This window comes from Crassostrea angulata, chromosome 7, assembly GCF_025612915.1.
Source record: "Crassostrea angulata isolate pt1a10 chromosome 7, ASM2561291v2, whole genome shotgun sequence".
In the NCBI taxonomy this organism is placed as follows: domain Eukaryota; kingdom Metazoa; phylum Mollusca; class Bivalvia; order Ostreida; family Ostreidae; genus Magallana; species Magallana angulata.
Genome location: NC_069117.1, coordinates 23562992 through 23590912, shown reverse-complemented (window position 1 = coordinate 23590912; position 27921 = coordinate 23562992). Strand labels below are relative to the sequence as shown.

At 37.4% G+C, this 27921-nt stretch overlaps 1 protein-coding gene across 6 annotated transcripts in view; it reads left to right on the top strand.

The window, feature by feature from the left end:
* LOC128192633 (titin-like) overlaps positions 1 to 27921 on the top strand; it is a 69801-nt gene that overhangs the window by 11492 nt on the left and 30388 nt on the right. For all 6 annotated transcript variants that reach the window (XM_052865471.1, XM_052865470.1, XM_052865475.1 and 3 more), the window contains exons 4-43: positions 98 to 2091; positions 2204 to 2447; positions 2609 to 2697; positions 2781 to 2981; positions 3234 to 3364; positions 3904 to 4050; positions 6201 to 6310; positions 7618 to 7779; positions 7892 to 7961; positions 8102 to 8194; positions 8296 to 8391; positions 8781 to 8942; positions 9239 to 9394; positions 12114 to 12285; positions 15604 to 15732; positions 15879 to 15980; positions 16457 to 16693; positions 16981 to 17140; positions 17579 to 17754; positions 17871 to 18003; positions 18180 to 18406; positions 18642 to 18745; positions 18927 to 19111; positions 19228 to 19368; positions 19469 to 19641; positions 19730 to 19822; positions 19977 to 20282; positions 20397 to 20447; positions 20599 to 20901; positions 20985 to 21290; positions 21490 to 21807; positions 22065 to 22355; positions 22483 to 22773; positions 22967 to 23269; positions 23465 to 23767; positions 23983 to 24285; positions 24482 to 24787; positions 24912 to 25211; positions 25343 to 25648; positions 25847 to 26149. In XM_052865471.1, coding sequence (XP_052721431.1) covers positions 98 to 2091; positions 2204 to 2447; positions 2609 to 2697; positions 2781 to 2981; positions 3234 to 3364; positions 3904 to 4050; positions 6201 to 6310; positions 7618 to 7779; positions 7892 to 7961; positions 8102 to 8194; positions 8296 to 8391; positions 8781 to 8942; positions 9239 to 9394; positions 12114 to 12285; positions 15604 to 15732; positions 15879 to 15980; positions 16457 to 16693; positions 16981 to 17140; positions 17579 to 17754; positions 17871 to 18003; positions 18180 to 18406; positions 18642 to 18745; positions 18927 to 19111; positions 19228 to 19368; positions 19469 to 19641; positions 19730 to 19822; positions 19977 to 20282; positions 20397 to 20447; positions 20599 to 20901; positions 20985 to 21290; positions 21490 to 21807; positions 22065 to 22355; positions 22483 to 22773; positions 22967 to 23269; positions 23465 to 23767; positions 23983 to 24285; positions 24482 to 24787; positions 24912 to 25211; positions 25343 to 25648; positions 25847 to 26149 — 9677 coding nt within the window. The remainder of the gene's footprint in view (positions 1 to 97; positions 2092 to 2203; positions 2448 to 2608; positions 2698 to 2780; positions 2982 to 3233; positions 3365 to 3903; positions 4051 to 6200; positions 6311 to 7617; positions 7780 to 7891; positions 7962 to 8101; positions 8195 to 8295; positions 8392 to 8780; positions 8943 to 9238; positions 9395 to 12113; positions 12286 to 15603; positions 15733 to 15878; positions 15981 to 16456; positions 16694 to 16980; positions 17141 to 17578; positions 17755 to 17870; positions 18004 to 18179; positions 18407 to 18641; positions 18746 to 18926; positions 19112 to 19227; positions 19369 to 19468; positions 19642 to 19729; positions 19823 to 19976; positions 20283 to 20396; positions 20448 to 20598; positions 20902 to 20984; positions 21291 to 21489; positions 21808 to 22064; positions 22356 to 22482; positions 22774 to 22966; positions 23270 to 23464; positions 23768 to 23982; positions 24286 to 24481; positions 24788 to 24911; positions 25212 to 25342; positions 25649 to 25846; positions 26150 to 27921) is intronic.

The following is a 27921-nucleotide window of genomic DNA, read 5'->3' as shown; positions in this document are numbered from 1 at the left end:
CACATTAAAGTATTTGTTTCTAAAACAGTAGAACCACATGCTTAGTATCTTTGACATCGACGTTCATCAAAACATTTCTTTTTTTTAATACTTACAGAGATAGTTCCCCTGAATCTGATTCTGAAAATCACGAACATCGTCGAAAAAGGTCGCATGACAACATAGACCACCATTCAAAGGGGAAACCACCAATTTTCAATAAACCATTGAACAAAATGAGAATACCGAAGATACTGATTGAAGAGAGTGACGAGGTGGAAGAACAAGAAGTGTTGAATCCACAGGAAGTTATCGAATCTCAAACTGAGGCAGAACCAGTGGTGGTAATCCCAGAAGTTCAAGATTTACCCAAATCCCATGCCAATGAAGTCGACGAAATGGAAAATCAAAAGGAAAACATTGAACCGATCCAAAGCTCTCCAGTTGAAAACGCCATTAACGTTGAAGTAGAGGTTGAGCAAGGAAACAACAATATTGAAAATATGATATCTGCAAATGTTGTAACAACAGAGGAGGTTCCATGCTCCAAGACTGATTTAGTTGAGGAAACGGAAGCCGAAGAAAATGAGAAGAGAGAAATTGAGAAACAGGATCTTCATGTACCTGTAATTTTAGCTGATCAAGAATCTGATATAGAGACTACCAGTGATATTGGTAATGTCTCCGAGCTGTATGAGACTGCAAATGATACGGAATACGAAAAAAGATTGTCTGCGCAAGTGGAGTCTGATCTTGGAGCAAGTATGGAAAGCATTACAAACAAGGATGATGAAGAAAGACTACAGATCCTGGGTCGGAGGTATGAACTCAACACTAGTAGTCGAGAAAGCAGTATGCCTGTCAGTGACTATGATTTCCAATGTCGCAAGGATTCAGTACGGAGCGACAGACGATCAACCCTTCGAAAGCAATATATGTTGGTTGATTCTGATGAAGATGATGACACCCATAGCCTTCGCCCTGTGCACGATGATGATTATTTTGCTAGCACAGAGTCTTTGGGAATTGGCGTTTCCAGAGAAAGTTTGGACAAAACATTTTCACATCTGGATCTTTTGTGCGGCGAAGTTATTCCAGAAAAGGACGAAAATATTCTTTCAAGAAGTGGGTCTCGAGATGATGGTTGCGATCCAAGTGAAATTGACAATGAAGGATTAGTCAACCTCGAACAGAGTCAGCCAAATCCTGGAATTTTCACAGAATGTTCAGACACGGCTAGTTCTGAGAGTCTTTCGTCCGAGGCCGAAGATATGGATAGTATTACAATGCAAGCAAAAGAAATTACACAAAAGATGGATAACCTCAGTCTTGCCTGGACAGAAGAAGAGAGCATTGATAACCAGAAAATGGAATACGAAATTGAAAAATTAAAGGACACAAAACCGGAAATTCCAAACCAGATTATCCATTCAGAAGCTATTGGTAGGGTTCAAGCCAAACAGACAGAAGAAAGCTACGTAGATGAATGTAAAAGACCTCTTGAGTCGACCAAAGACGGCATGTCCTCTCCTTATTCTGATAGAGCAAACATTGTAGAAATCGATGAAGAGGAACTTTTACAGAAGGTGCAACGTTCCAACAAAAAAGAGTCCTTAACTAAGGAAAATATGTTGAAAGAAGAGGAAACTTATCTTAATCCGGTTGACGATTTATCTAAAAACCAATTAAGAACGTCAGAAGATAATGATAAAGACTCACCATTCGTTCAGGCGAAATTGATGCAGCGGACCGAGAAAATCTATGATGTAACAGATGAGGAATTCTCACGTATGAGCACGGTTGGTGACGAATCTTCCAGATATGTTGATGAGGAAGAAATGATTGTACCCGATAAACACGAGCCGAAACAGGCATTGCCTGACGTTGCTAATTTACCCATGGATAGAGACTTTAAACAACCAGCAGATGAACTGAACATATTGACAAATGTGGAATTGGACGATGTCAAATACCCAACGCCAATGGAAGACTTTTTGATGTCAGACAGCAAAGTAAGCAGCAAGAAGAGAACTCGACCGGTAATTTTGTCGGCTTCTTCTGACGTGTCCATTAAAGAGGGACAATGTTTGGTTTTAGAGTGGGAAATCACAGGTTAGTGATCGCTAAATTGAAATATAGCAGAGAAAATCCAGTTTGAGAAAAAAAACATGACATTTTGAAAACTAAATAATAATGATAATTGGTAAATTGTTGAATATTTTAGGCAACCCCGAGCCAAAAGTCGAGCTTTATAAGGACGGTATCTTACCTCGGTTCTGTAATGGTGATGGTTTGTTTCACGACTCGGACTTTGTAACCTTGGAGGTTCTTCATAGCTCGCCCAGTGACACGGGATGTTACGAGCTACACTTGACGAACGAATTGGGTACTGACGTCAGTTTAGTTAACGTTATTGTTAAGGAGGACTCGCGTGAGAGTTCTGTCCTGTGGGAGCTTCCTGTTGAAAGGTAATCAAATAGTCCCTTTTTTCGACACCTGTTAACATCGAATTGTTATACAATTAACCAGTGCTCACATATCGATTGTCAAAACAACTTTATGTCTTTGTGCTTGCTTTGAGAACGATTTTGCAATTCACTTAAAAAAATGTGTATTACTTCTATTGTAGAGCGAATTCTCCTCCAACGTTCACAGTGATCCCAAGTGACGTCAAAATAAACGACGGACAAACCATTGTGTTAAAAGCTATTGTAGATGGTAATTATTACGGAATCAATGTTATGAGATCAAATTTTATTATAAAGATAGCAGTGTTGCTCAAATTAAGTTTCTTTGAACAGGTTATCCTAAACCTACCATCCAGTGGTTAAAAGACGACGAAGACCTTCAGGAAAGTGCTACTTGTGACGTCATAGAGGAGACAACCTACAGCTGTCTCGTCATTCCTAATCCTACAATAGAGCATGCAGGAGACTATATCTGTAGAGCAGTGAATTCGGAGGGCATTTGTGAAACATTCTTTACTGTCAGCATAGAAAAGAGTAATGGAAATATTTATAACTTAAAGTTGATAAATTTCCAATGCATTTCATTATTTTTTGTTCATCAAGTCCCCGATCTTTGCATATCAATGCACATACATTTTCTATCTTATATGACGTTTGACTATTTTAACCAAAGGTTTCCAATATGATAAAACAAACGGATATCTACATTTTCATTTCATCTACAGGAAGATTTTTATGAAGATATATTCAATCCACAAGTTGAATTTTGTCAATTTACTTGAGCAGACGATGAAGCAGATGGCGCCAAACCATTACTTCACGAACAGACGTCATCAGTAAAGCAAACCTATGAACAGCTGTCAGAGGGAACCCTGATTCTCTCCCCCAAAGTGAGACTGGAGGTCACGGAGTCGGAGGTTTGTTTACGACCCATAGAGCGTTCCCCCTCCCCAAGGTCACACTGTCCGCTACGATTGCAATGAGGGATGCTACCGATCGGTTATAGCGCAAACTGTCAAAACATCGTGATGATTTTCACACAGTTTCGTATAAAGATTACGTGAAAAAATGCAACATCATCAACGTGCCTTTCACATAGGAATCTTTCGCGCTTTGTTAATAGTTTTAGGTTAAGCTTACGCTTTTAGAGGGAGAAACATATATAGATACAGAATGATTTTGTATTAAAGAAGATCATGTTTCTGTTATTTAAGATTTCTATATTTTTTTTATTTTAAAAGTTATACTATGATTGAGGCTAATATTAAAGAGCACTATTGATCGAAAAAACAAAACAAAACCGGATGTAAACTTATTTTAAACACATGTACTTTATTACTTTACTGACTAAGAATCGGGTTTCTTAATTTGTCGCGTTTTTGAACTGTATGACGTAATTTGATGATACTTACAACACATGTACGATTAATATGCTAATGGATTCTGTTTATTGCAGGATTTTTTCTCCAAGAAATTTGAAGTGTGCTCAAAGACAATAGATGCGTTGAATGACGTAATATTAGAAAAAGGTGACGTAGTTGATGTCTTGGACCGAACGAAAGGGTCTCATTGGTTGGTACGGAAAGACCACGCCAAAGATGAGGTGAGCGAATTTCAGGACATTTCCATTATGTTTTTTTTCTACAGCGGTATCTGCGAATTTGCTACTTTGATGATCTGGGAAAAAAACATGCAATACAATAGGATTAAATTAGATTTCACATTTGTCCAATCAGCTTACTGATTGGAGCGCCGAGTGCGCTGGTTTGCACATTGTCAACTTGGGCGCATAACGTGTGATTGTTTTAGGTCAATTCACTTATTCGTTCTTGGGATTCGGGGATTGGTGAGAATTTTTGCTGATTAAACGGATTATTGCAAAAATCATTTGATCGAGTTTCATTGTAGGAACTAAACATGCCAAATATTATTCCTAAAATAGTATCTGACCGTATTGAATAATAACAAGAAAATGTGCGATCGAATCAGTAATTTTTTCCAAAGATAAGATGCACATTCAACATTTTTTATGTATCTTTGGACGGTTTAAAAACAAATTTTTATTCCTTAGCTTTTTCCAGAGACATAAATGACATGTTAATTTTGTCTCTGCTTTTTTTCTGATCCACATGAGACAATATTGGCTGCGAAGATAAGAATTTGGGTTGCTGAACCATAGATCTATTTTTTTTCGCCGGTTTACCTCGTTTCCCGGTTAGCAGTGTACGCTGGCCATGTAGCCGGTGCCATTTGGCGTGCGCAAATGTTTAATTAATCCTTTGAAATTATTTTTTATAGTCATTTCTTTCATGTCCGTGATTATTTTCAAATTTGTTTAGTCATTGTACCGTCTAATTTTTTCAGTAATAATGAAAAATTTGAGTTCGAAACGGTCTCTGAAATATATCACAGGGAGATTGTCCGTCTCATTTCATCAATACGTCGTATACGACATATCACACATGTTTTACAGAAAGGAAAACAAAAGAAGAAAGAAAAGAATAATAACTGACCCAGAATTTTCTACACATACATGTATATTGTTAGAATATCGTCTCTTTTTTCTGAACTTTAATGCTGGTTGTCTATCGTTCGACTTAATATCATTGTTCTAGTTTAGTTTAGACTTTCCTTCAACAGATTTCGGTTCATCGAAACAAATCAGATGTTGATATCGATCAGATTCTGACGAGAATATGTCACAAAACATCCACTAATAATATTTTATAGAGAATAATGTCACAAAACATCCCCTAATAATGTTTTATGGTCAATTCATTGATTCTTCATATTCAATTGAAATGAAAAACAAAGAACTCAGTGTAGCTCTGCCTATGTCACATTTAGATATTGATATGATTATGCACTAATTTATACAGCGATATAATTTGATGAGGAGTTATTAACAATAACGATCGGGTTTGGTGTACATGTTTTGCTGCTGCAGAAAATGGAGGGTAAATTCGAAGTCGTTTGTCGTCTGATTATCATGATTATTATCATCATCAAAAGCTGTATAATCAAACTTAAATGTATTTGAGTGTAAAATATATGTACTAAAATTCATTGGAAAGTTTTTTTTATTGATCTTAATAATCATTGAAAAGCTGATTAAAGTAGAAAATTAGTAGAAATCAATTATCAGCATGCTGATTATCAATATGTACATGTGTATATAATTCGAAGCACATGCCTTGTTCAGCTGTTGTTTAACAAGTTGTTTAATGTATGGGAGAAGAGATATATGTCCTATCTATATATCAATGTATAGATATATATATATCTCTCTCTTTCCATACATTCGCGGCTTATTGATAGAATTTCAGAGGCCTGTGTTTAAAGTTGTAATTATTTGAAAACTTTATCAAAAAAGTCAACAATGTGCTGCATAGATATCTTATATGGAAAGTCATATCCACACTTTGCAAAAGTTGTGTAAAGAAATCTCTTAGAATTTAATTTATTCCTTCGATGTGTGGGTTAATTGCTCCCAACTTGGGCCAATTCAAATTCACAGTGGAAACGGATTTCTAATGTCAAATGACAAAGTTACAACCCCCTAAACTACAAAAGCTACTGTGAGAAATATATGGGTTTTTCAACAAAGATGGCGGCCAAGAGACATAACTTTTGTAAAGTGTGGATTGGCCTATTCTACATTGTATATAACAGACAGTTAGTTTTATATAATGATGAGGGTCACTCTGAGTTTCAAAGAAAAATCTACAATCAAATAATTTTACTTTGATTTAGGTGTGTTATGTAAGCCCAGAGAACTTGAAGCCATATACAGAAACGGAGAAGGACAATCGAAAAGGAACCAATGTTCATGTGGACAGTGAGAAAGTTGAGGACAAGAAAAGGTTTGAAATAATGGCGTTTTACACTGTTTGTACTGTACACAATGATGTAATACTGACTAATGGAAATACAATGATTACTACTGTGGTATAATGGTATCATAAGGTATGACCAGGGACATAATTGTATGCGTCCCTTGTGTGACATTACAGCAGATTAATTTTGGTCTCGGTGCTAGTACTCAAATAAACTGCATCCAAATTGGTGCACACAAATCAAATAACTATATAACTTAAGGTAAGGTTTGCGGCTTGCATTTTTTAGAGGTTGGACCAAAGTTACATACCATTTTGTTCACTATACTAAAGTCTTTTCTCTCATGAAATTCAAATGAATATTGCCCGTCCCGTTTTATAACTACAAAAGGTCAAAGTTCATGATTTCCAATTTTAATTTTGATGAAATGTAAACAATTTCGTGAAAATATGTACATTTTATGTGTGACTATTATGGGGGTTATTTATGATTAAAATGTTCCAAAATAATATCACTATTAATATCATGATTCACTTTTATTAATTTCTGATGAACTTTCTAAAAATAGAATAAAATGCAACAAAAGTCTTAGTTTTGGACTACTATTATGTAAACGAAAACATCTTATTTGAAACCTTTCCAAGTCCACCGATTTCAGGAAAAACATATCTTAGATTATGTGTAATCTGATGTTTCTAAAACACTATTCAAAACCATATGATGCGGATTTCGTTTTCATTGATATTGATAAAATGCTTGTGTCCTCTTATTTTTTCATTGAAACAAAAAAAAACCCCGCAAAATAAAAAAAAAATGAAATCAATTATAACGTCACATAAATTTTGACGTCATAACTGAAATAAAGGGTAGTTGGTGTTACGTCACAATGAAAATGTGCGAGTTAATTATCTCCCTGTAACCGCAAACCTTACCTTAAATGAAAAGGATGAAATTAGCAGTGTTCCTTACAAAACCTTTCGTATGTTGCAGGCAATTCTCAGACATAAACTGTTGATTTTGGCTTGATTCTCACTGTTAAGCATGTTTCGATGGACCAATTACATGTATAACCATTTTCAATGTATCACTGTTTTGATGTTTTGAGAGTCTTTTTCATGAAACTCTGTGTTGTGGTATAAAAATATACTATAAATTCTATTAAAGAGACCACTGTGTATGGAAAGAATTAAGAGATAAGTTGGAAAAGTCATAGCAAAAATGCAGAGAGCAAGTTATGATTTCAAAATACTAATTTTGTTTAATTTTTACTAGCTTTGTCCATTCTTTCTGTCATAAAGAGATGAAAAGAATTTTTACATGTATATCTATTTAGGAAATTTGTTCAGGATCTGCTGGACAGTGAGACAGACTATGTGTGTGACCTGAGAGACTTGATAGAGAACTACTTTGATGTGGCTGATGATGAGTTTCCCGACAAAAAGAAAGGAAGAGAAATATTCAGAAATGTGGAATCACTTTACCAATTCCATCATCGGTAAGTCTCTTTTCCATTGTGATTTAAACAGGATTTTTGTTAACATTAACTTTAGAAGAGTGTTCAGAAAATAAATTATTATCCATAAATTTCTCTTTGTGTTTGATATTAGCCATTTGCTTCCTGAATTGGTGGCTTCCAAGAATGAACCAGAGAAAGTGGCAGAGGTATTCCTTAAAAAGGTAACACATGCAGATTATCTTAACTCAATCACTTAAAACTAACAAATGTCTGCTTTGCGTAGAATAACCCAATGCTTTTCAGTAAATAATAACTGGTCTAATCCTTAGTTTTTGAATGCTATTGTTATTTATTTTTCCAGAGGGAGAGTTTCTCTGAGTATCTGCCCTACATGGCTGGTAAGAATAAAGCAGGTGAAAGCTTGGAGTCTGAGGAGCTCAAGAAATTTCTACAGGTCTGTACCCAGCATTTGTCATCTATCTTAAACAGACTTGAAAATACTTTTTAAAAGTAGAGGCAAGGCTCTGAACATTTGAATTGCTCTGAATGTTTCAGGATTACAGTAAAAGTATCGGGGATGACGGTGATACCCTGCAGGAGTTATTGGACAGACCAGTGGACCGCATACATGAGTACATGGAGCTACTGAAGGTCAGGGGCTTACTTCACTGCTCTGTTTGTCAGCACTGATGCAATATTCAGAAATTTCTTAGAAGTTTCTACATAATTCCATATCTTATGAACATTTTTTTAATGAAATACTTCAAATAGGTCAAAATTTATCTTTCAAGAATTATTCCAGGTATTTATACTGAAGTTGAATACATGCTAACAGAACACTTTGATTCAAAATGCCTAGGCCATTCCTCACAAGCTTTCCTCAATTAAAATGTAACTTCAAAAGCTGGGATTTTACCTCAAATTTATCTACTTATACGGTATATCATTTTGAGTTAGAACTGAGTTGAGTATTCTATTGGTTGTTGATGGTATGACCAGATCCTAGCCTGTTTCATGTAAATTTTTGATATCTTTTTCAGAATCTGATAAAGTTCACCAGGGCTGGGGGTGGAGACTGCACACAGCTGATGGAGGCGGTCAGTATGCTGAGTGACATCTGTCGGGAGGTGGAGAGTATCATGTTACTGGACAACATGCAGGGCTGGGAGAACCCTGAGCCCTCAAACTCCGTCATCTCACATGTAAGTTAAAAATATTAATTACTCGTGCAATACCAATTTCATTTAGGGTGTACTAAAGTCATTTAAACAGATACATGTATAAAGTTTCCTTTGTGAAAGTCCTTTTGGTTAGACCATGTATTTAATAAAATCATGGATTGAATGATTTTTCTTTTTTTTTATGTAAAGTGCAACATTGTATGGCTTTGCAAATTAAAAAAAAAATAATATTTTTGTAGCATTAATAAACTTCAATTTTCAATGTCAGAAACAAAAAAATATGTAATTTAAGCTAGTAAAATAATTTTATTTTGTAGGAGACTGCCACAGTATGGAACAGTGAATCAGAGATAGGAAAAGACTGCTATGTTTTCCTGTTCCCAGAGAAGATGGTAATTGCCCACAGTGTAGAAGGGAAAGAAGGGACAAGACAAGATGGCATGCCTCAACTTAAATTTGAGAAAGAGATTTTAGTAAGTTCTTGTATTACCAGTCTTAAGCAAATAGCAACAAATGTCTTTATCTTTAAGTACAGTGTGCTACAGATTGAAGAACAACTCCATATCAAGGGGGGTAACTCTGTCAAAACTTTTTCTTTTCAAGAGTACCGGTATTTGAGTTTCCGACTCTCAAAATTTTCTCTTTCAGTGGAATGTTCCTCTACTACATACATGTATATCCTAACTAGAATCATTTATTACACATATATTTTTTAACACAAACAAATAAATATAAGGGTTATAAAATCAATCAAAATCTGAATGAATATTGCCTTGTTAATCAAACCTTTAATTAAGTGGTGCTTGAAAAAAATTAAGATTTTATATCAAACATTAAGTGTATTAGGAAAATGTTTCCAGATTCGATTTTTAAAGAGAGGAACAGCCAGTTCTCTAGGCAATTGTTTATGTCAAGTAAATAGTAATAATTGGTGAGCCTAAAGGAAGGTTTCCAAGTTAATATCAGTCAATCTTTTATTATGTAGCATTGCCATTTGTGATTCAAAATACTGTGGTTTTATCAATATTCGTGGGCATCAATTTTAGTTGATTTAAAATTAATGAAAATCACAGTTTCAAAGATATGTAATTTCATACTGTCAATCCATTAAGTTATTAGATACATTGTATTGGACTTCAAAGAACATTAAATATCATGAATAAATTTTAACTCAACAGCAAAATTCACAAAATATATAGATGAAACCACCGTAGTTTGATTTTATAAGTTTATGTCTTCACTCTTGGCATTGAACAGAAACAACTTTTATTTTGAAGGCATTTTGATATTAAAAATGTTTGTTTAAAAGTTAAATGATTATTTTATGTTTTTATTTTGGTCCTTTAAGATTCACAAGCATTAAGTTTAATATTTATTGGCTTATAGATTTACCAATTGCATTTTAATTGAAAGAAAAAAAAATCTAAAAACTTGAACCATAACAAGGGGAGACTACTCCAGATGTATGAAGATAGTTGATTTGAACATATTTTATTGTTTGATGGTGAAAACAAAAAGATAAAGTAAAAGTACAAGTTCTGAAAACATAGAACACTGTTTCTTATACCGGTATATGTTTGAATCCCATTTATATGTATAAAGACTGTTAACTATACCTAGTCTATACATGTAGTTAAATATCCATACTGATCGATAACTTGTTTATCATGATAAACTAAAAATTCAGTAAAAAGGTTTTTTGTTATTTAGTAAATAATGAACTTTCAGTTGAGAACTTGGCTAAAAATTGTTTGTTGCCATATCCTGATAATTTAGACTTGGGGTCTTGTTTGTGTTAAAAGAAGCCTATTTACGTTGGTTTTCTTTATAATATGTGGTAAACCAACCTGACATGTATAGCAAAGCTGTAAATGAATGTCCGATGCATAACTTACTTTGATGATGTATTGAGCAATAATTTTGGAACTAAGTAGAAAAAAAATTCCAAAACATCTGGACTAACATGATACATGTATGTTGTAACAACATTCTTGAAAAAAAGAATTGAAATTTGAATTTGTTTTGTTTCAAAGATTTTGACCATCGATTGTGTATAAATAAAAAAAAAAATGTCTGTAACTTACATGATATTAAGATTGCAAATAGAGTCTATTTTTTTTTACAATTACCGATACAAAAAATGACATCTATTTTTATGTGGTGAATTCATAGTTTGGTAAAACATAAAAATCTGTTGTTTGGGCATTTTTGGAGGGGGGGGGGGGGGGTTATTCAGATTTATATGGCTGCTGTGGGGTCAAGTATACAGAAGTGCTATGATACAGATCTGTGCTGTAACATTGACTTGTTGGGAGGGCAAGGCAGTAATGACATTACTGTTAGCCTTTCATCAGAATACCTAACATCTTGTACCCCAGTCTCCCAGCTACTTTGTAGTTTATCAGACTTTTGCCTCTTGTCAGCATGTCAGTCTGTGACAGCATGACATAAAGAGGGTTTTTTTCTCCACTGTTTTGTGAAACCCATAGTTTTCAATGTGAAGTAGTACATCTACGTGCAAATTCAAAAATAATTTGAATGAAGTGTAGAAGTAAAAAAAAAAAAAATTTAAATTAATTTTCTTTTAAACTTACTGGTACTTGTAATTATTATAGACAGGCTTTTGTATTATAATTTATTTTGATATATGGTTATTAAAGTTTTGGATATCCATGTGAAATGTTCAGCAAGATTGTGTTTTAAAATAAGCTTTATTTGTCAGATATTTGTAGCATACGGTATGTACATGTACTACATGAAGTTGTCATTACATTAAATGAATTGTCTATTAGTAGGTTTTAAAAATCCAAATAATTCAAGATTTAAATTTCAATGAAATTTTAATGTGTTTAAAATTCTTTGCCAGCTTTTAAACTTATTTTTGAAAAAAATCGCAAAGAAAGCTCTTATCTTGAGGGTCTATAAATACACAGGGATGTAATGTATCTACTTCTGTGAGTCAGAAATATTTGCTGGTCTCTGCCAGAATTCTTGGTGGAGGAGCTGTAGAGGAGAAGCGCAGATTCCAGAGTGTGGGTTCACAGGTAGACGTTCTTATCACTGATGTAATCTTCTTCAGCTTCCCCAGCAAGTGGCTTCAGCTCTCCGTTGCAGCATTCTTCAGGCTTTTGGCTATTGCTCATCCATTGGCTGTTGTAGCTAGACTTTGACTGTGAAATATTTGTTTTTTAGTTGCGGACTGTCGCCCTATGCGAAGATGACATTGGGGGGAGCTTGGCATTGTGGGATGTGACGTTAGACGATGACAAGGAATCTCCTGGGTCATTTTTGACGTTGGAAACCAGTTCTCCATTCGCCAAACAAACACTTGTGAGAGACATACAGGAGGCTCAAGAAAAACTAGGTATGTTAATATATTGCTATAATGATGGCTTTGTATATAACCATATTTTAAAAAAAGTTTTAATCTTCTTTTTGAAAATATGAGAGTCTTTACATTTATTGTGTAAGGAGTCAAAAAACAATGCTTTATTTAAAAAAAGGACAGAAAGTCTAGATGTTAGAGAGAGAGAGAGAGAGAGTTATTAGTGTTGATCATCTTAGAGGGATTGTTTTGATTGAGAGAGGGGGAAGGAATGTAGGTTGTAGATAACTGGTAGAGAGTTTATGGGGTGATGGACACGCAGTTAATGCTGGATCCTGTCTGTACAAGTGAGAACAATCTCGGTCAGTCAAACCAGGCAGGACAGAGTGTAGCAACTAGTGGATGCAGACAGCTTGTCATTCCAAGAATTAGTATTATTTTTAGGATGTTGTTTAGATGGTGAAATATTAAGAAGCTGACTGAAGTCGTTTTAAGTTTCCTGTTAATTTAATCATTTTTTAGTAGAGAGAAGTTAAATCGTTATTGAATTTTTAAGTTTATTATAAAAATCCAGTCAATTCTATGAAGCTATTGACACCTCTGTCTCTATTTTCTTCACACTGATTATCACTGAAGATGTTTTGGTATTCAGGAGGAAGAATATCGAGAAGGAAAATATATCCAAACCAGAACCATCTGGTTTTGAAATTGACATGGAGTTCCAGTGATAAATATGATTATGCAGATCTTTGAGTATCTTATCTTTAAAATGCACTTAATGGATTTGTTTAGGATAAACATTTTAGCTGGTTCTCCTTGAGTTTTGTGGTCCCCTATCTGTAGGATATTATGTTTGGCAAAGAGTACTGTGTCTAGGAACTAGCTTATCTGTAGAAACACAAGTCTCTGTAAATTTATCAATACAGCCCTGACAGCTGATGGATGCTGTGTAATTCTCAGTGAGATGCCATCAAACAGATATAAACTTCTACTTCTAAAATATAGCCTCCTATCTACACACCCACAGCAGAATCAGCCCTCACTGATAAAGCAACATTGCACCAAGTAAAAAAACTTTTCTTACCAAACACCCTTGATTTCTTTTCATCTTGCAGAGATTTTGACATACCTTTCTGTTTTACTGTAAATGCATTCACAATAAAGCAAATAGGGAGAGGGATGGGTGACTCCCAGAATTTTATGAATTGTTGGGTTACGTAATATTCATAAGTCTCATCTCGGAGAGATGTTTGAGCATCATGACTTTTGTGTACCATTGCATTGAGGTACCAACATCATCAGCAGAGAATGTACAATTCTTGATTTAGCCTCTTCTATTTCTGTAGACAGTTTTGTCTGTATTCAGGATGGCACATCCCAAATATCTATGCTCTTACATATTGTTTTGTTTACCTGTCTTTAACCTACATTCACAAAGGTAGAATTTAGGACTCCACAGATGTTTAAGTAAAGGAAAGCATTTAGTAGTAACAGAAAGATTTTTTTCACTAGGTATTATAATATTTATTTTTTCAATCTTTTAAATTGCAAAGCTTATATTGCTAGTTGTACATATGTGGGTTTTTTTCTGAAAAAAATTTCAAAGAGTTAAGAATGCAGATATTATGTAATTAAACACTACAGCTAACAGACGAAGTAAAAAAAATCCCAGCAAAACTTGGAATCAACTTTGATTAGGGCTGGTAGGGAATTGGTTATGTAATTGTCTAGGGGAATAAACATAGTTGAAGTTTTAGTAACTGCATTGAAGTGCAGAGGGGAGGAAAAAACTGACGTCATGCAGTGAAAAATGCTGAATTCTTTACATGCTGGTGTCTGATCAGATCTGAATCGATGCCAGTTAATGGTTCATAAAATCAGAGGTTATATTCTTCTTGTCTCTTTCCACATGTATAGAGCCAGTAAAAATAGAAAATAGTGCTGCCAGCTCTCTGGGTTTGGTATAGTTCTAGGTATGGTGTGTTTTTGTTTGGTCTTTAAGTCATGAATCAGTTATTTGGTTACCAATTATATTTAGAGAAAAAATGCCACATGAAAAACAGTTAGGTATTTATATTAAAAGATAATTTGACATGTTGTATATACCAGTAAATGACTTACAGGCAAAATAGAGTTTAACAATACAGAGGACAGTTGTAAGCTTCTAAAACACAATACCATCTTAACGGGAATACATGTAACCTTCCAGAAGTTATCAAGTCTCTCTCTCTCTCTCTCTCTCTCTCTCTCTCTCTCTCTCTCTCTCTCTCTCTGATGGAGGTGTGTATTGGGTGTTGGTGCTTGTCATAAGTGATGTGTATTGCTTCATTAAAGAGTCTGATATCTCCCACATCTGTTTATCATCTCCTTACCTAACACAGTGCTCTACATGCAGTCAAACATTATAATTAATCCTCCTTCTTCTCTCTCCTCTTCTGATGCCATCAGAGCAATGGGAGCCCCGCAGAGATCTTATACTGTATTATCTTAATGTACAATACAGAGGAAATGTTGCTAAGGCTTAAAACCTAGAATTTGGTGAGTGTATGAATTTTAAAAACAATTCTTTTTTATGTTGAGGTCTTCTTGTATTTTACATCTTTATTACTGATATAAAAAAAGAGGAATTCTAGATTTTTTAAAGAAATGATGCTGCGTACATGTAGCTATAGGAACAGATGTTGTGTATTTTGAGGCAGTCTGAAGGTGAAGCTTGTGCTATCAGTTATCTACTGCTTCTGAAGCAGAGGCAAAGAGAGTGATAACAAATTGGTGTTCAGAGCTACACAGAGGTCAAACCAATGTCAAATCACTCTGTACAAGTATATAGTGTGCGTTTTATGGATTAATTGTGCTTGAGTTGTGTTTTGGAGGTTTATGAAGTGAGGACTGTGGAATTTTAAGGAATGTAATGACTCAGTTTGTGTGTTTGTTTTGGTAAGAACCATGTACTATATTAAGAATGTCTTGATGCAGTGATGTAAGGGTGGTAGGAATGATCTTGTAGAATCAGATAAATACATGATTTGGTTGTACTTCTTGTAAGTATTATGACGATATAAAGTACATGTACTAAGCTCTGCTATGAGCAATTACCAGATATTTTCACAATGTTGTGTATTTTATTAAGATGCTGTGTTATTGTAATCTTGCATGTCATAAAAAATCATCATCAAGGAAAAAATAAGATTTTTTCAATTAAATTGTAATTATGAAAGCAATAAAACTTAACATTGTGAAAATGGAAAGATAGATGATAGTTTGCATAAAGTAAATTGAATTATACACAGTATGTTGCCTTTACACGATTCCTATTTAATACAAGTAACATTTGTTCACTTGATTTCTTTCCTGTAGGAGTTAAAGTACAGAAACCAAAAAAGATGCCGGAGCACAGAAAAATAGCCACCAAGACTCCCAAGGTCAAGTCTTCAGCCGTCAAGAGGACTGAGAACACAGACAATGTATCTCTGGCCAGCTCTGATGGTAGGCTCTCTCAATATCTAAACAGATGTCCATTGTTGTAAAATATCTGACACTTGTAACTACCAAAGAGCAAGTTGCATCTAGAATTATTTCATTCATGAAATGATAGGAGGTTTATTCTTGTTTTTGAATTATATTAAAAACAGATTTCAAGATAATAGACACCAGTCATGATATACAGCCTGAGTTTGAGGATGGAACAACTCGACCAATCTTCAAACGAAAGCTCAAGAAAACCGTTGTATCAGGTAATAGGATCAAGATTATGGCAGACTCATGTTTTGTACTGTGTGGTTAATACAGTTTTGGAATATTAGTACATTGTTCTGTTGAGTTAAAAAAAAACCCAGGGAAGTGTGTTTTTGAAAATGCTGATATGATTTAAAGTTTTTAATTCTCCCATCAGGCATCAGTGAATTAAGTTTTTAAAGTGAGTGCAGATATTTTGATTACATGTACAAGTTAATTTTTACCATATGGCACTCCTCCCATCTTCCAAGACAAAATGTGTATACTAAGTCTTATAAATTTCCATGGCATTTATGTGTTAATGATAAGTAACTTACTGTTTTATATTTACTCAGTTTAAGATTTTACCAATGAGGTTGAATAGGGCAAAACAAACAAATACACTGTACTAAGCTTTATAAATATAAGTGGTTAATGAAATTTGATGCACTACAAGGATCTACAAATCCTACACTATAAGGCTTGCTTGTTACAGAGAACTCCATGGCCAGACTGGAGTGTCTAGTCGTTGGTATTCCACAACCCAAGGTGTTATGGCTGAAGAACAACCGTCCCCTGAAGAACACTGATCAATGCCGTGTTCTGTCAGAGGGGAACGTCCACGTACTGGAATTCCCCCAAACAAAGAAAGATGACACAGGTCTCTACACAGCTAGAGCCATGAATGTCAACGGATCTACCATCAGCTCCGCTGAGCTACTTGTCGGAAATGGTAGGAACTCTGATGCTGGCATCAGGTGGTTTTGAAATGATCTAAGGCACTGTTTTACAAAATAAAGAATGTTTTATATTAAATAAAAAGAAAAATTTCCAACAATGAATGTCACATATACTTGAACAATTCATTTGTGTAATTGAGGGGCTAAAATGACTTAAAAGTTAGTAAGTTTCCATCACATGGCCCTTGTTTCATTTAGTAATTTAAAATACCCATCACCTACGCCCTATGTTTTTTTTTTTGATAAATGAAAATTTCAGTAAAGCTTATACTTACTGTAGCCCAGCCTTCCAGTTTAAAGAAGTACAAGGAAGGCTTGGCAGAGGAGGAGTTCCAGACTCCGGCCTACTTCTTCCAGATGAACAGTTGTCAGGTGGAGGAAGGAAGACTGGCTCGTTTCGACTGCCGCGTGGTAGCTCACCCAAAACCAGAAATCACCTGGTAAGCCTGGGCCCAAATTTATCAACTCTTTTGCATTTAGCTTTTACCTAACACCAAACTTTACAGCAATTCTCATTTATCCCAGAAAACCTTTGGTTATCTTTCATTGCATTTTAGGCACAAAAAAATGTAAGACCATACAACAATTTTTACTTTAATATCATCTAGCTATATACAATCCACAAACTTTTTGTTGTTAATGGCCCTCTTAGTTTGTATCGCTACATGATATAATACATGAATATGAAATTAAAATGTGTACAAGTCCTTTTCTCTTATCTTTACTTTCAATCTTTTGATTACGGGTAGTAAGAGTGATAAGTGGTTGGCAAGCAGAAAATTAAAATGGTTGACCAGTCTACAGGAGGATTAAGGTTTCTTTTGCTACCAAAATGTATTTTTCATGCAATACTTTGAGAACATGTTGTCTGTACACAGGATGAAGGATGGTAAGGTGGTAGAATCCGGGAAGCGCTACAAACTCCTGAACTTCAACAATGAGATCTACTCCCTCCTGGTCCAGAATGTGGAGATGGGGGACACAGGGCGATACACCTGCTGGGCTCACAACAAGTATGGGGAGGCCATGACAGAGGCCTACCTTAATGTCATTGGTAGGTAAAAATTACATTGATTTCTGATTGGCTTCATTTTTTGTGAAATGACAAATATTGGATAAATTTGACATTTGATGTGTCAGACATTTTATTAAAAGATTTTATTTTTTCAGCTCTTGAAGAACAGCTTGAAGACACAGACATTGCTCCCAAATTTTTGACAAAGTTTTATGATCAGACAATCACGGACGGATTGCCTGCAACCTTCCAGTGTATGATAGCTGGGAAACCCATGCCTGTTGTCAGGTAATAATAACAATAACTGTAATTTTTCAAGGATTATTTTTTGCCATAAAAGCAATTGATAAAATACATATTCTGGTACATGTATTAGGAAGATGAAAATTCTGGTAATTGGATTATGAAAGAATTAGTAACCAGCAATGTTAATCAAAAATAAAAAGAAATTTGGTTTCTTAAAGGTGGTTGTTGAATGAAATGGAGATCAAGGCATCTGAAAATGTGAAGATTCAGCAACAAGAGAATATCTGTACCCTCAGCATTAAAGAAACTAAAGCAAAGAATGCTGGGAAGTACAGCTGTCACCTGAAGAATTCCCTGGGGGAGGCAGTGTGCTCCGCTGGACTCACATTACTAGATCAGACCATCAAGGGAGTCCCAATGCTGCCCAAGTTCTTAAAGAGAATAGGTGAGTGACCCTCTTCCAATTGAGTTGAAGCAGAAAATTGTGCCATTAGATAAATGGTTTTAATGTAATGATTGATGAGGAAACAATATTTGTGGTTTATGTAAATTTCATAAAAAGTAAGATACAGTTCAACTTGTGGTTAAACTTTTCCTCAAAAGACAAAATATAAAATTTTAATTAAAACAAACATGAGATCAAATGTGAGTTAATACCCATTTACCATTTTGTTGGGTAGATGATGCCACTTCCACAGCAGGAAACCAGATGGTATATGAAGTGGTGGTTGTTGGAGAACCTAAACCCAAAGTCAACTGGCTCTACAACCACAAACCCATCTCTGTAAGTTGTTAATTGGAGCAGACTTATTTTTTTTCCTTCATGAAGAATCTGGAGATGTAACATAATTACATTGCTTATCTTTAAATTAAAATTTAGAGTAATGATAAGGTGGTAAAAAGCAGTTTACCTTTTAAATCATTTATAAGCTGTACGTCAACTGTCAATGTCATGTTTCTATCAGGAAACACACAGACGCTTCCAGATGACCCAGGAGGCTGATACCTTCAGGCTGACCTTGAATGACCTTCGCATAGAGGATGAGGGCAAAATTACATGTAAGGCTGTGAACTCTGAGGGTGAGGTCTACTGCTCCAGTAACCTGATCGTGAAGCGGGCTCCACTGGAATTCAAGGAGGATAAACCAAGGTAACAGAAAGTCAACAAACTTTGGTTTAATTTTTTGAGGGTACATTTTTTTTAAAACTTTTGATATAAGAAAAGATGTTCAAAGTGAACATGTACATTGTTTCTTTCTTTGATAGCTTCAGACAGAAAGACTTTGATGCCAAGTACGGCTGTCCACCCACTTTCATGAAGAGAATGGAGGACACATACTCCCCAGAAGGAAAAAATGCCAAGTTTGAGTGTAAAATCATGGGAATTCCTGAACCAAATGTCACATGGTAAGTCAACAAACTGAATGTAGAACTAGGACAAAAACTTGTAACATAATGATAATATATGATATAAGTGTATTTTATAAATAAAATGATAATTCTTCAGGTACAAGGATAACAAGGCCCTGACCCCCGGCTCTCGCTACTGGATTAACCGTGACGGTGGTCACTGCACTCTGACAATTCGTGACGTTATGGACAGTGACACGGGCCAGTACACCTGTAAAATCAGTAACCCCGCCGGCGAAACCAGCTGTACAGCAGCCCTGGAACTACCAAGTAATAATCCTGTCCTGTTGTCTTTATCTGTTAATGCTGATTAATTAATAGAAAACCAATCTGAAAAAGTTACTAATTCTTTTCAAAGGTTCAAAATCAAAGAAGGACTCTTCTGTTGATAGTGACTATTCACCATTTGCAAGAAGATTTTCTCGGGATTCTACAAAGTCAGATCATGAAGGTATAAAACCATGGGCATATTGCTTCAGTGCTTCTCATTATTAACATACTGTGTCTCCAGTAATTCTAAAATCTTATCAACTACAGTGCATATAATAATTGTCAAAATAAAGTCACATTGAGAATTTGAAGGCATATCTCTCCATATCTTCCAGCTATGCCGTCTCTGCCTTATGACAAGCCGTCACTCACAGACATCAGGGAGGAGTCTGTCAGGTTGTCATGGTTACCGGCCTACACCTCAACCCTGCCACCTGAAGGCAGAAACGTTAAGTATGTCATCGAGGCTCGAGAACTGCCAGGATTCGACTGGCACAAGGTGGCTACTGGTATCCATGGAAACACTCACATGGTGAAGAATCTGAAGCCCAGAGCTGAGTACGCCTTCAGAGTGTACGCTGAGAACCAGTTTGGTGTTAGTGACTCCACCCAACCAGCCATGCTGGCAAGACCCAAACCAGGTATGTTATTATATGTGCAGGAAATCTTGAATTTAATTGTACAACTGGAAAAGCAAATGTTAATTTAAGTAGAAACGTAAACCTACATTGTAAATATTGCTGGGTTTTTTTCAGTGGAAGATGAAATTGCTGAGAAATTCCATGTGAAACCACATGAATCTAGAGGTAAAGTGATTTATGTCTTCATATTTATCCACTTTGGTCAAACACCTTACTGATCGATTCATTTCAATTTTTAGTTTACTACTGTAATAGTTATTACAGATGGTAAAAAAATTGGCAGTTTTCCTCAATGTTACCACTGATTTATTTTTAGTGCCTCCCAAATTACCCCAGTCAAAGCCCTTTGTGACAGAGATGGGACAGGAAACAGTGCGGCTTGCCTGGAAACCTGCCAATGCTCCAGTGGCGGCCAAGAAGGTGGCTCCCATAACATACCGCCTCGAGGCCCAGGAGCTGCCTGCTAAGGACTGGATCCCCCTGGCCCACCGCATCAGGGACACCAGCTACTACATCCCAGAGCTTAAGTCTGACCGAGACTACAACTTCAGGGTGAGGGCCGAGAACAAGTATGGCCAAAGCGAACCAACCGAGTCTCTGTGGGTCCCCAGAGCTACACGTATGTACAGAAAAATATGATTTAATTTGTATAAAGAAGTTATTTTTCTACCATTTTACTTGCATGTTCTTTTTCCCATTCAGATTTCCATGGAGTACCAATCAGCAGACCAACCATTGTTGACATGGAACCAGAGACAGTGCGTGTGTCCTGGCAGAAGGTGAATGTCCCATCATTCTCCACCACAGACAATCCTCTGCTGTACATGTTAGAGATGCAGGAACCACCCAAGCGTGACTGGAGACCCGTGGCTAGAGACGTCCCTGACCTCAGCTACACAGTCAGAGGATTGACCCCAGGGCAAGACTACAGATTCAGGGTCAAGGCCAGAACTATGGGAGGAGGTTATGGAGAGCCTTCTCCTTCTACATCACTCTACAGAACTCTGGGTAACATTTTGATTAATCTAAGTACATAAAATACATGCTCTGATATGTCTTTCAATGATGTCCAAGCTTCCTGGTTTTGATTAAGTTGAAATGCACACAAGTTTTCATAAAATCCAACCTGATTTGGAATGAGTATCTTATAATACATTAATAACGCTTCTCTGACAATGCATTTTTCATGGGATTGTTTTTTCATTAGCTACCACCAGAATCCCAATAGACAGGCTGGAATTGGAGGACACAGAACCCGACTTTGAAGGAGTCCGCCTTGCCTGGAACAAAGTGGAGATACCACCTTACCACTCGGATGAAGAACCACTGCTGTACATGGTGGAGATGAGTGAGCCACCACTAGATGAGTGGCGACCGGTGGTGACAGGTTTACCCACCACTCGGTACCGAGTCACTGACTTGCTGCCAGACAGAGACTATCGCTTCAGAGTAAGGGCAGTAACTCCATACGGAATGACACCTCCCTCATATGCTCTGCCTGTCTCTTACAGAAGACCATTGCCTGGTAAGTGTGTGTATAATAAAGCTTTTTTCTTTATTAAAAAACGAAGCAAAATAACATGATCCCCTTTTAAATTTTTTTTTGAATGTAAGTAATTCAATTTTTTGAAAAGGAAATCAATTTCTCTGATATTAACAATTCACTGAAAGTGAAAATAATGAATGTAGGAACGAAATCAATATCATTAAAACTTGTTATGGTTGGGGTTTTTTTCACATAAAGATATAATTTTGTACTCTAATGTTTCCATTTTCTTTCAGCTGCAAGCAGACCATTAGCAAACATGCCCCAGCTCCTGTATGATGACTCGGATGCCCTGAGGCTGACATGGAAACCCCCAGTGACAGACACCAAGCGCCCCCTGAGGTACCAGGTTCAAATGCAGGCTCCCCAGAGCATGGACTGGCGACCGCTGGCCACGGGAATCACTGACAATAGCTACAGGATCCGAGGCCTGGGACCCAGCAGAGACTACATGTTTAGGGTCATTCCAGAAACCAGCCTGGGCCCTCTACAGCCCCTGCCTCCAGTGTCTCTCACTGCTCTACCAGGTTAGCTTCATCATCATTATTAATTATATTGAATTTTCTCATTGCATGTATATTCAAGAAGTTTAAACATTATGATTTATTTTTCTCTGTTATCTTTGGATGAGTTTAGTATTTTTCTATTTCACAGCTCCTAGAACTATTCTTCCCAGAATGCCAGATATTGTTGATCTGCAGGCTGAGTCTCTGAGGTTGTCATGGCAGCGACCTTACATTGACCCTACTGTGCCACTGACTTATAGGATTGACATGCAAGAGCCACCTTCACGTGAATGGAGACCTATTGCTACTGGCGTACCAGACAACCAGTACCATGTGACAGGCTTACGCCCAAACAGGGACTATTTGTTCAGAGTTACTCCAAGTACTCCAACCTACAACTTGGAACCTCTGCCTTATGTGACTCTGACTTCAATGCCAGGTACTATTATAACGCATTATGCACATATTTTGTAGGTAAATGAAAGTTCCTAAAAGATTAAAACCATATACGCATGTCACATTACTACAAATTATTAAAATGTTTACATCCATCAGCAAGTTACATTATAGTTTGACTCGTGCAAAAAAAAGTATGCTTATGAAATATGAAATGATTCTATTTCATTTTTCAGTACGACCAAGACTGTACTCACAAGAGCCAAAAGCAGTAGAGGTGGGTAAGGACTCCATTCAGCTGTCCTGGAGACCGGCTGAGCTCCCACAGTTTGCTAGACACAAACTTCCAATTCGCTACATGGTGGAGATGAAGACTCTTCCAAGCTCTCACTGGGAGCCATTGGCAAGGAATGTACATGACACCTCGTACTTGGTGAAGGGTTTGCGATCAGACAAGGAGTACCAGTTCCGCATCAAAGCTCTGACAGATTTCGGAAATAGTGAGCCATCACTTCCTGTAACTGTATACAGAAAATCAGGTACGATTTAATTTAAAAGCAACTTTCAGTAGTTGAAATCTAGTGAAAAAAAGAAAAAGGATAGTGATTTGCACATGCTGGTACATAATGTGACTCAAATGTTTTATAGGGAAGTTTGTACAATTTGCTAAATTCGATTATGAAATTTATAAGAACTAAGAGCCAAAATTTTGATCAACTGATTTTTCCTTGCAGTGCCTTTCTTCCCACGGTATGAGCCAATCCTGACCAACCTTAACCCAGACTCAGTGGTGCTATCCTGGCAGCCCGCCACCCTGCCCAGTCACACCACTCACATGCCATCGGTCACCTACCGCATAGAGATCCAGGACCCACCAGAGAGAGGTCACTGGAGGACCTATGCATCCAACGTCCCCAAGACGAGTTACCATGTGACCAATCTAAGACCAGACAGGGACTACTTGTTTAGGATTCGGGCCGAGGCAGACAACATTATGACAGAGCCATCTATGCCTGTCTATCTGCAAAGAAGGGCTTGTGAGTAGAAAATTTATATATTGAATGAAAAGAGTGGTGAATTAATCAATTCAGTTCAATTTATTAATTAATGAAAGGGCCCTTAAAGGGCAACATCATGGTTGTACAGGTACTGTATGTAATACGCACATGTACAGTGGTGAATATGTTGAAACAAGGTTCAAGAATATTAAACATTGTATTCATTAAAGAATGTCTAATACATTACCTTACAGGTCCCCCAAGGATGCCCCACGAGGAGCCCTATGTGTTTGAACTGAGACCAGACTCCCTGAAATTGCAATGGCGTTCAGTAGAGCTGCCGTCAAGGATCACTGACTATTCTCCTGTCACCTACCGCCTGGAGATCCAGGAACTGCCTCGCTCCGATTGGATGACACTGGCCAAGGGAATACCCCACACCGACTTTAATGTCACCAATCTGAACCCAGACAAAGACTACTGTTTCAGGGTCAGAGCAGAGAATGACATGGGCATCAGTGATCCAACACCAGTTGTTGTGGTCAAGAAACGAGCTGGTGAGACAATTTTTAAGATTAATCTTTTTTGGTGACAAAATTTGTAGAAGTGCCAAGTTTCTTTTAGTCTAAATTCAAGAAGGTTGAATTAAAAAAAGAATTTTATATTTTGAGTAAAAAAGTTGTCATTTATTTGTGTTTAAACCATTTTGTCAATAGACAGCTAATGAATAGTTTTCCATGTGTATATTTTCAGTTGCTCCTACATTGCCTCAAGAGGAGCCCTTAATTTATGACATTGGACCCTCTGGTTCTTTCTGGTTGTCATGGCGACCTGCTGACTTCCCATTGTACATGTCAGAAAGCAGTCCTGTTACATACACTATCTACGTCCAGGAACCACCTAGCACCACCTGGAGACCGCTGGTCCGCAGGATACCACATCCATTCTACCAGGTCACCAATCTCAGAAACGATAAGGACTACAGTTTCCGCATCCAAGCAGAAAATGAGTTTGGTCTCAGCAGGCCCACCCTCCCTGTCAAAATGCTGGGAGTCAAAAGTAGGTTTTGTTTTAAAGTGTTCATCTGTATTGTATTAAACAGGATTATTTGTAAAAGCATTTTTAGTCTATATTTGCAAGAAAAGTGCACTACATTTTTGTTTAATGTGATTGTTCATGTAAGGTTGGAAGGCACCAGTTGACATCCCAGAGATCACAGACATTGATGACACCAGTCGCTCTCTCCGCTTAAAATGGCAAACAAAATCGATGTCTCCATTCAACAAAGGCCCTGTCACGTACCAGATCGAGCGCTGGGAGCCTAGCCAGAGGCACTGGACTCGAGTTGCCAGTGGAGTCAGAGACACAAACTATCAGCTCACTGGACTGCCATTTGACCAGGATCATTTGTTCAGGATTCGTGCAGAGGCAGAGAAAGTACTTAGTGAACCGACTTATCCCATATCATTCAACAGGTTCAGATGTAAGGCTCATTTCTATGTATTGATTATAATTAATATAAAAGGTTTTGTTGAAAAAAATATGCTGGATTTTAAATCTTTCTTGGAGTGACTTTATAAATTATTACCAATTTTGGCTGGTGTTTGTTTTCAGTACCATCTCGATTCCCAGTGGCTCGTCCACAGTTGTATGATGTGGAACCTGATGCAGTGAGGTTATCTTGGTTACCACTGCCAAGAGGAAATGTGGAGGATCCACTTATTTTGCCACGCAGATACCGTCTGGAGTTGCGTGAACTTCCGGCACATGACTGGCGACCAGTGGCACATGACATACCAGACACTAATTACCGCATCACGGGACTCAAACCCCGACAGGACTACGAGTTCCGAGTCCGAGGGGTATATGATGAGGGCCCAGGAGACTACACAAAGGCCATCTCTCTGTACAGGAGGCCAGGTATAGCTTAAAAGTCTTGAATCATTAGAAAAAGAAAACACAGGAAGGACTACTACGTGAAAATACCTGATTTTAAACAGACAACCTGATTCATTAAAGAGAATTCAAAATTATTTGATGAATGTTACAGACTAATTAATGTAAATCAGACATCATTTTTACTTCTGATGATTAAAATCTATATAATCTATTTTGTAGTATTGCCCAAAACACCAATAAGCTCACCAAGACTTGTGGATGTGAAAGATGACTATGTTGAGTTAAAATGGAAAATGGTAGATGTGCCAGCCTATGGTTATGATGAAGAACCACTGGCCTTCCTGATCGAGGCCCAGACTCCACCACGTTATGACTGGCAACCAGTGGCCAGAAATGTCAGAGGCACCTCGTACCGCATCTCCAACCTGCAACGCCACCAAGATTATTTGTTCCGTGTGCGTGCTGAGTATCCATCGGGATTATCCTCGCCGTCGCCCTACATCCCAGTGTACCGTAAACCAAGTGAGTTGTACCTCGTCACAGGTAGTCATGGTAGCGCTTATACCGACTTGTCTAGTAAGCTAGTATCACCTATAGTTAGCACTAACCAAAAGCCTACAGCCACTCGGTCCAAGAAGGACCTCTTCTTGGCTGAGCTTAATAAGATTGACAAGAGACGCAAGGAATTTGAAGAGAAGGTACAGACTTATAAAAAGAATACCATCAAGGCTTGGACAGACACTAAATCTTTGAAGGAGAAATTCTTGGCAGAAATCTCTGTGCAGAATAAGCCACCACCTCTAAGCCCTAGATCAAGGAGAGACAAATTCCTTGTGGAGAAAACAATGCCACCGAAACCAAAGATTCAAGGACTGGAGAAAAAGGCTGACTTTGGAAAAGCTTTGGAGAAGTTCAGATCCATGGAAACACTCCATCGTATCATGAAACCTGAATCGATTACTCACCAGAGAGATTTCTCTTCTTCTGTGGGAAGACCAACTTCACCCAGAAAACTCTCTCTTGACTCCCGCATGCCTGTTCCTACCCCAATTCGTACCCCTATCTTGTCCTCTGTCCTTGACACCAAATCAAAGGTCACATCCACATCAAGGAAACCATTTGTTTCTACAGACGATACTTTCTTGTCAAGCAGACGCAACATTTCACACTACACTGCATCAGATCTGTCTTATAAGAAGCGTCATCTGGTGCCAGACAGGTTAAAGTATAGACATGTGCCCACTGATTCTTACACCACTGCTCTGTCTGACCAATACAAGGTGGCCAGTGTTAGGACCTCAAGGTACAAAGCCCCTGAGAGGAGGTACTATTTCCCTCGCCCCCACTCATGGGGAGGCAGAGAATCATTAAGATCTTCTAGAACTAGCAGAGTGGCCACCAGACCGACATATGATCTGTACTCTAGTCATGCTAGACAGTCCTCACTGTCTTCAGCTCCTTACTCAAGAGACTATCGCAATAATTCTCTGTCTTTGATTGGTAAATCAGTCTACCATGATCTGTATTCACACTCTATCACCTCTAAAACAAGTTCAAGTCTGACACGAAGAAGTTCAAGTCTGACACAAACAAATTCAACAAGTCTGACACGAACCTCTAACTACACCCCATCATACAGAGAGTCTTCTTTGTTGGACACATCCAGACGAGCTCGCTCTGTGTCCAGAGATTACACCTCCCCTACTAGGTATGAAGGAGTAGGCAGTAGATCAAGACAGTACAACACTGATTACTCCCGGGAGAGGACTTCCTACTCAGTGGGGCCCAACATAGGAAGTAGTAGGAAGTACTCAATGAGTACTGACTACATATCTTCCAGGAGTGAGTATGACAGAAAGAGTGAGTGTAGGAGCTGGACACCTGACCGGTTCTCAACTTCTGCCCTTTCTCGTTTTACATACACTAGTCCTTCCCCCTCAAGGACTGTTACAAGAAGTCCTTCAAGGGCCACTACAAGAAGCCCCTCAAGGGCCAAAACACATTTTGACACTCTGTCAATCAGGTCTGGGTCAGTCTCCATTGCAGAGAGTGGGTACAAGTCAAGAACCCCCTCAATCTCTCACAGTTATCTCCCATCAAGGAGCTCTTCTGTGACTCAGTCTATGATAAAATCAAGGAGTGGCTCTACATCTGATTCCCCCTCCCGTTTTAAACCAAGAAGTGCCTCAGCTATCCTCACTGGCCTCCCTCCAATAAAACCTTGCACATCCACCCACAAAAAGAAGGATGTTTCTGTATCCTACACAACCTATCTCCCTCCTACCAAGCAATCC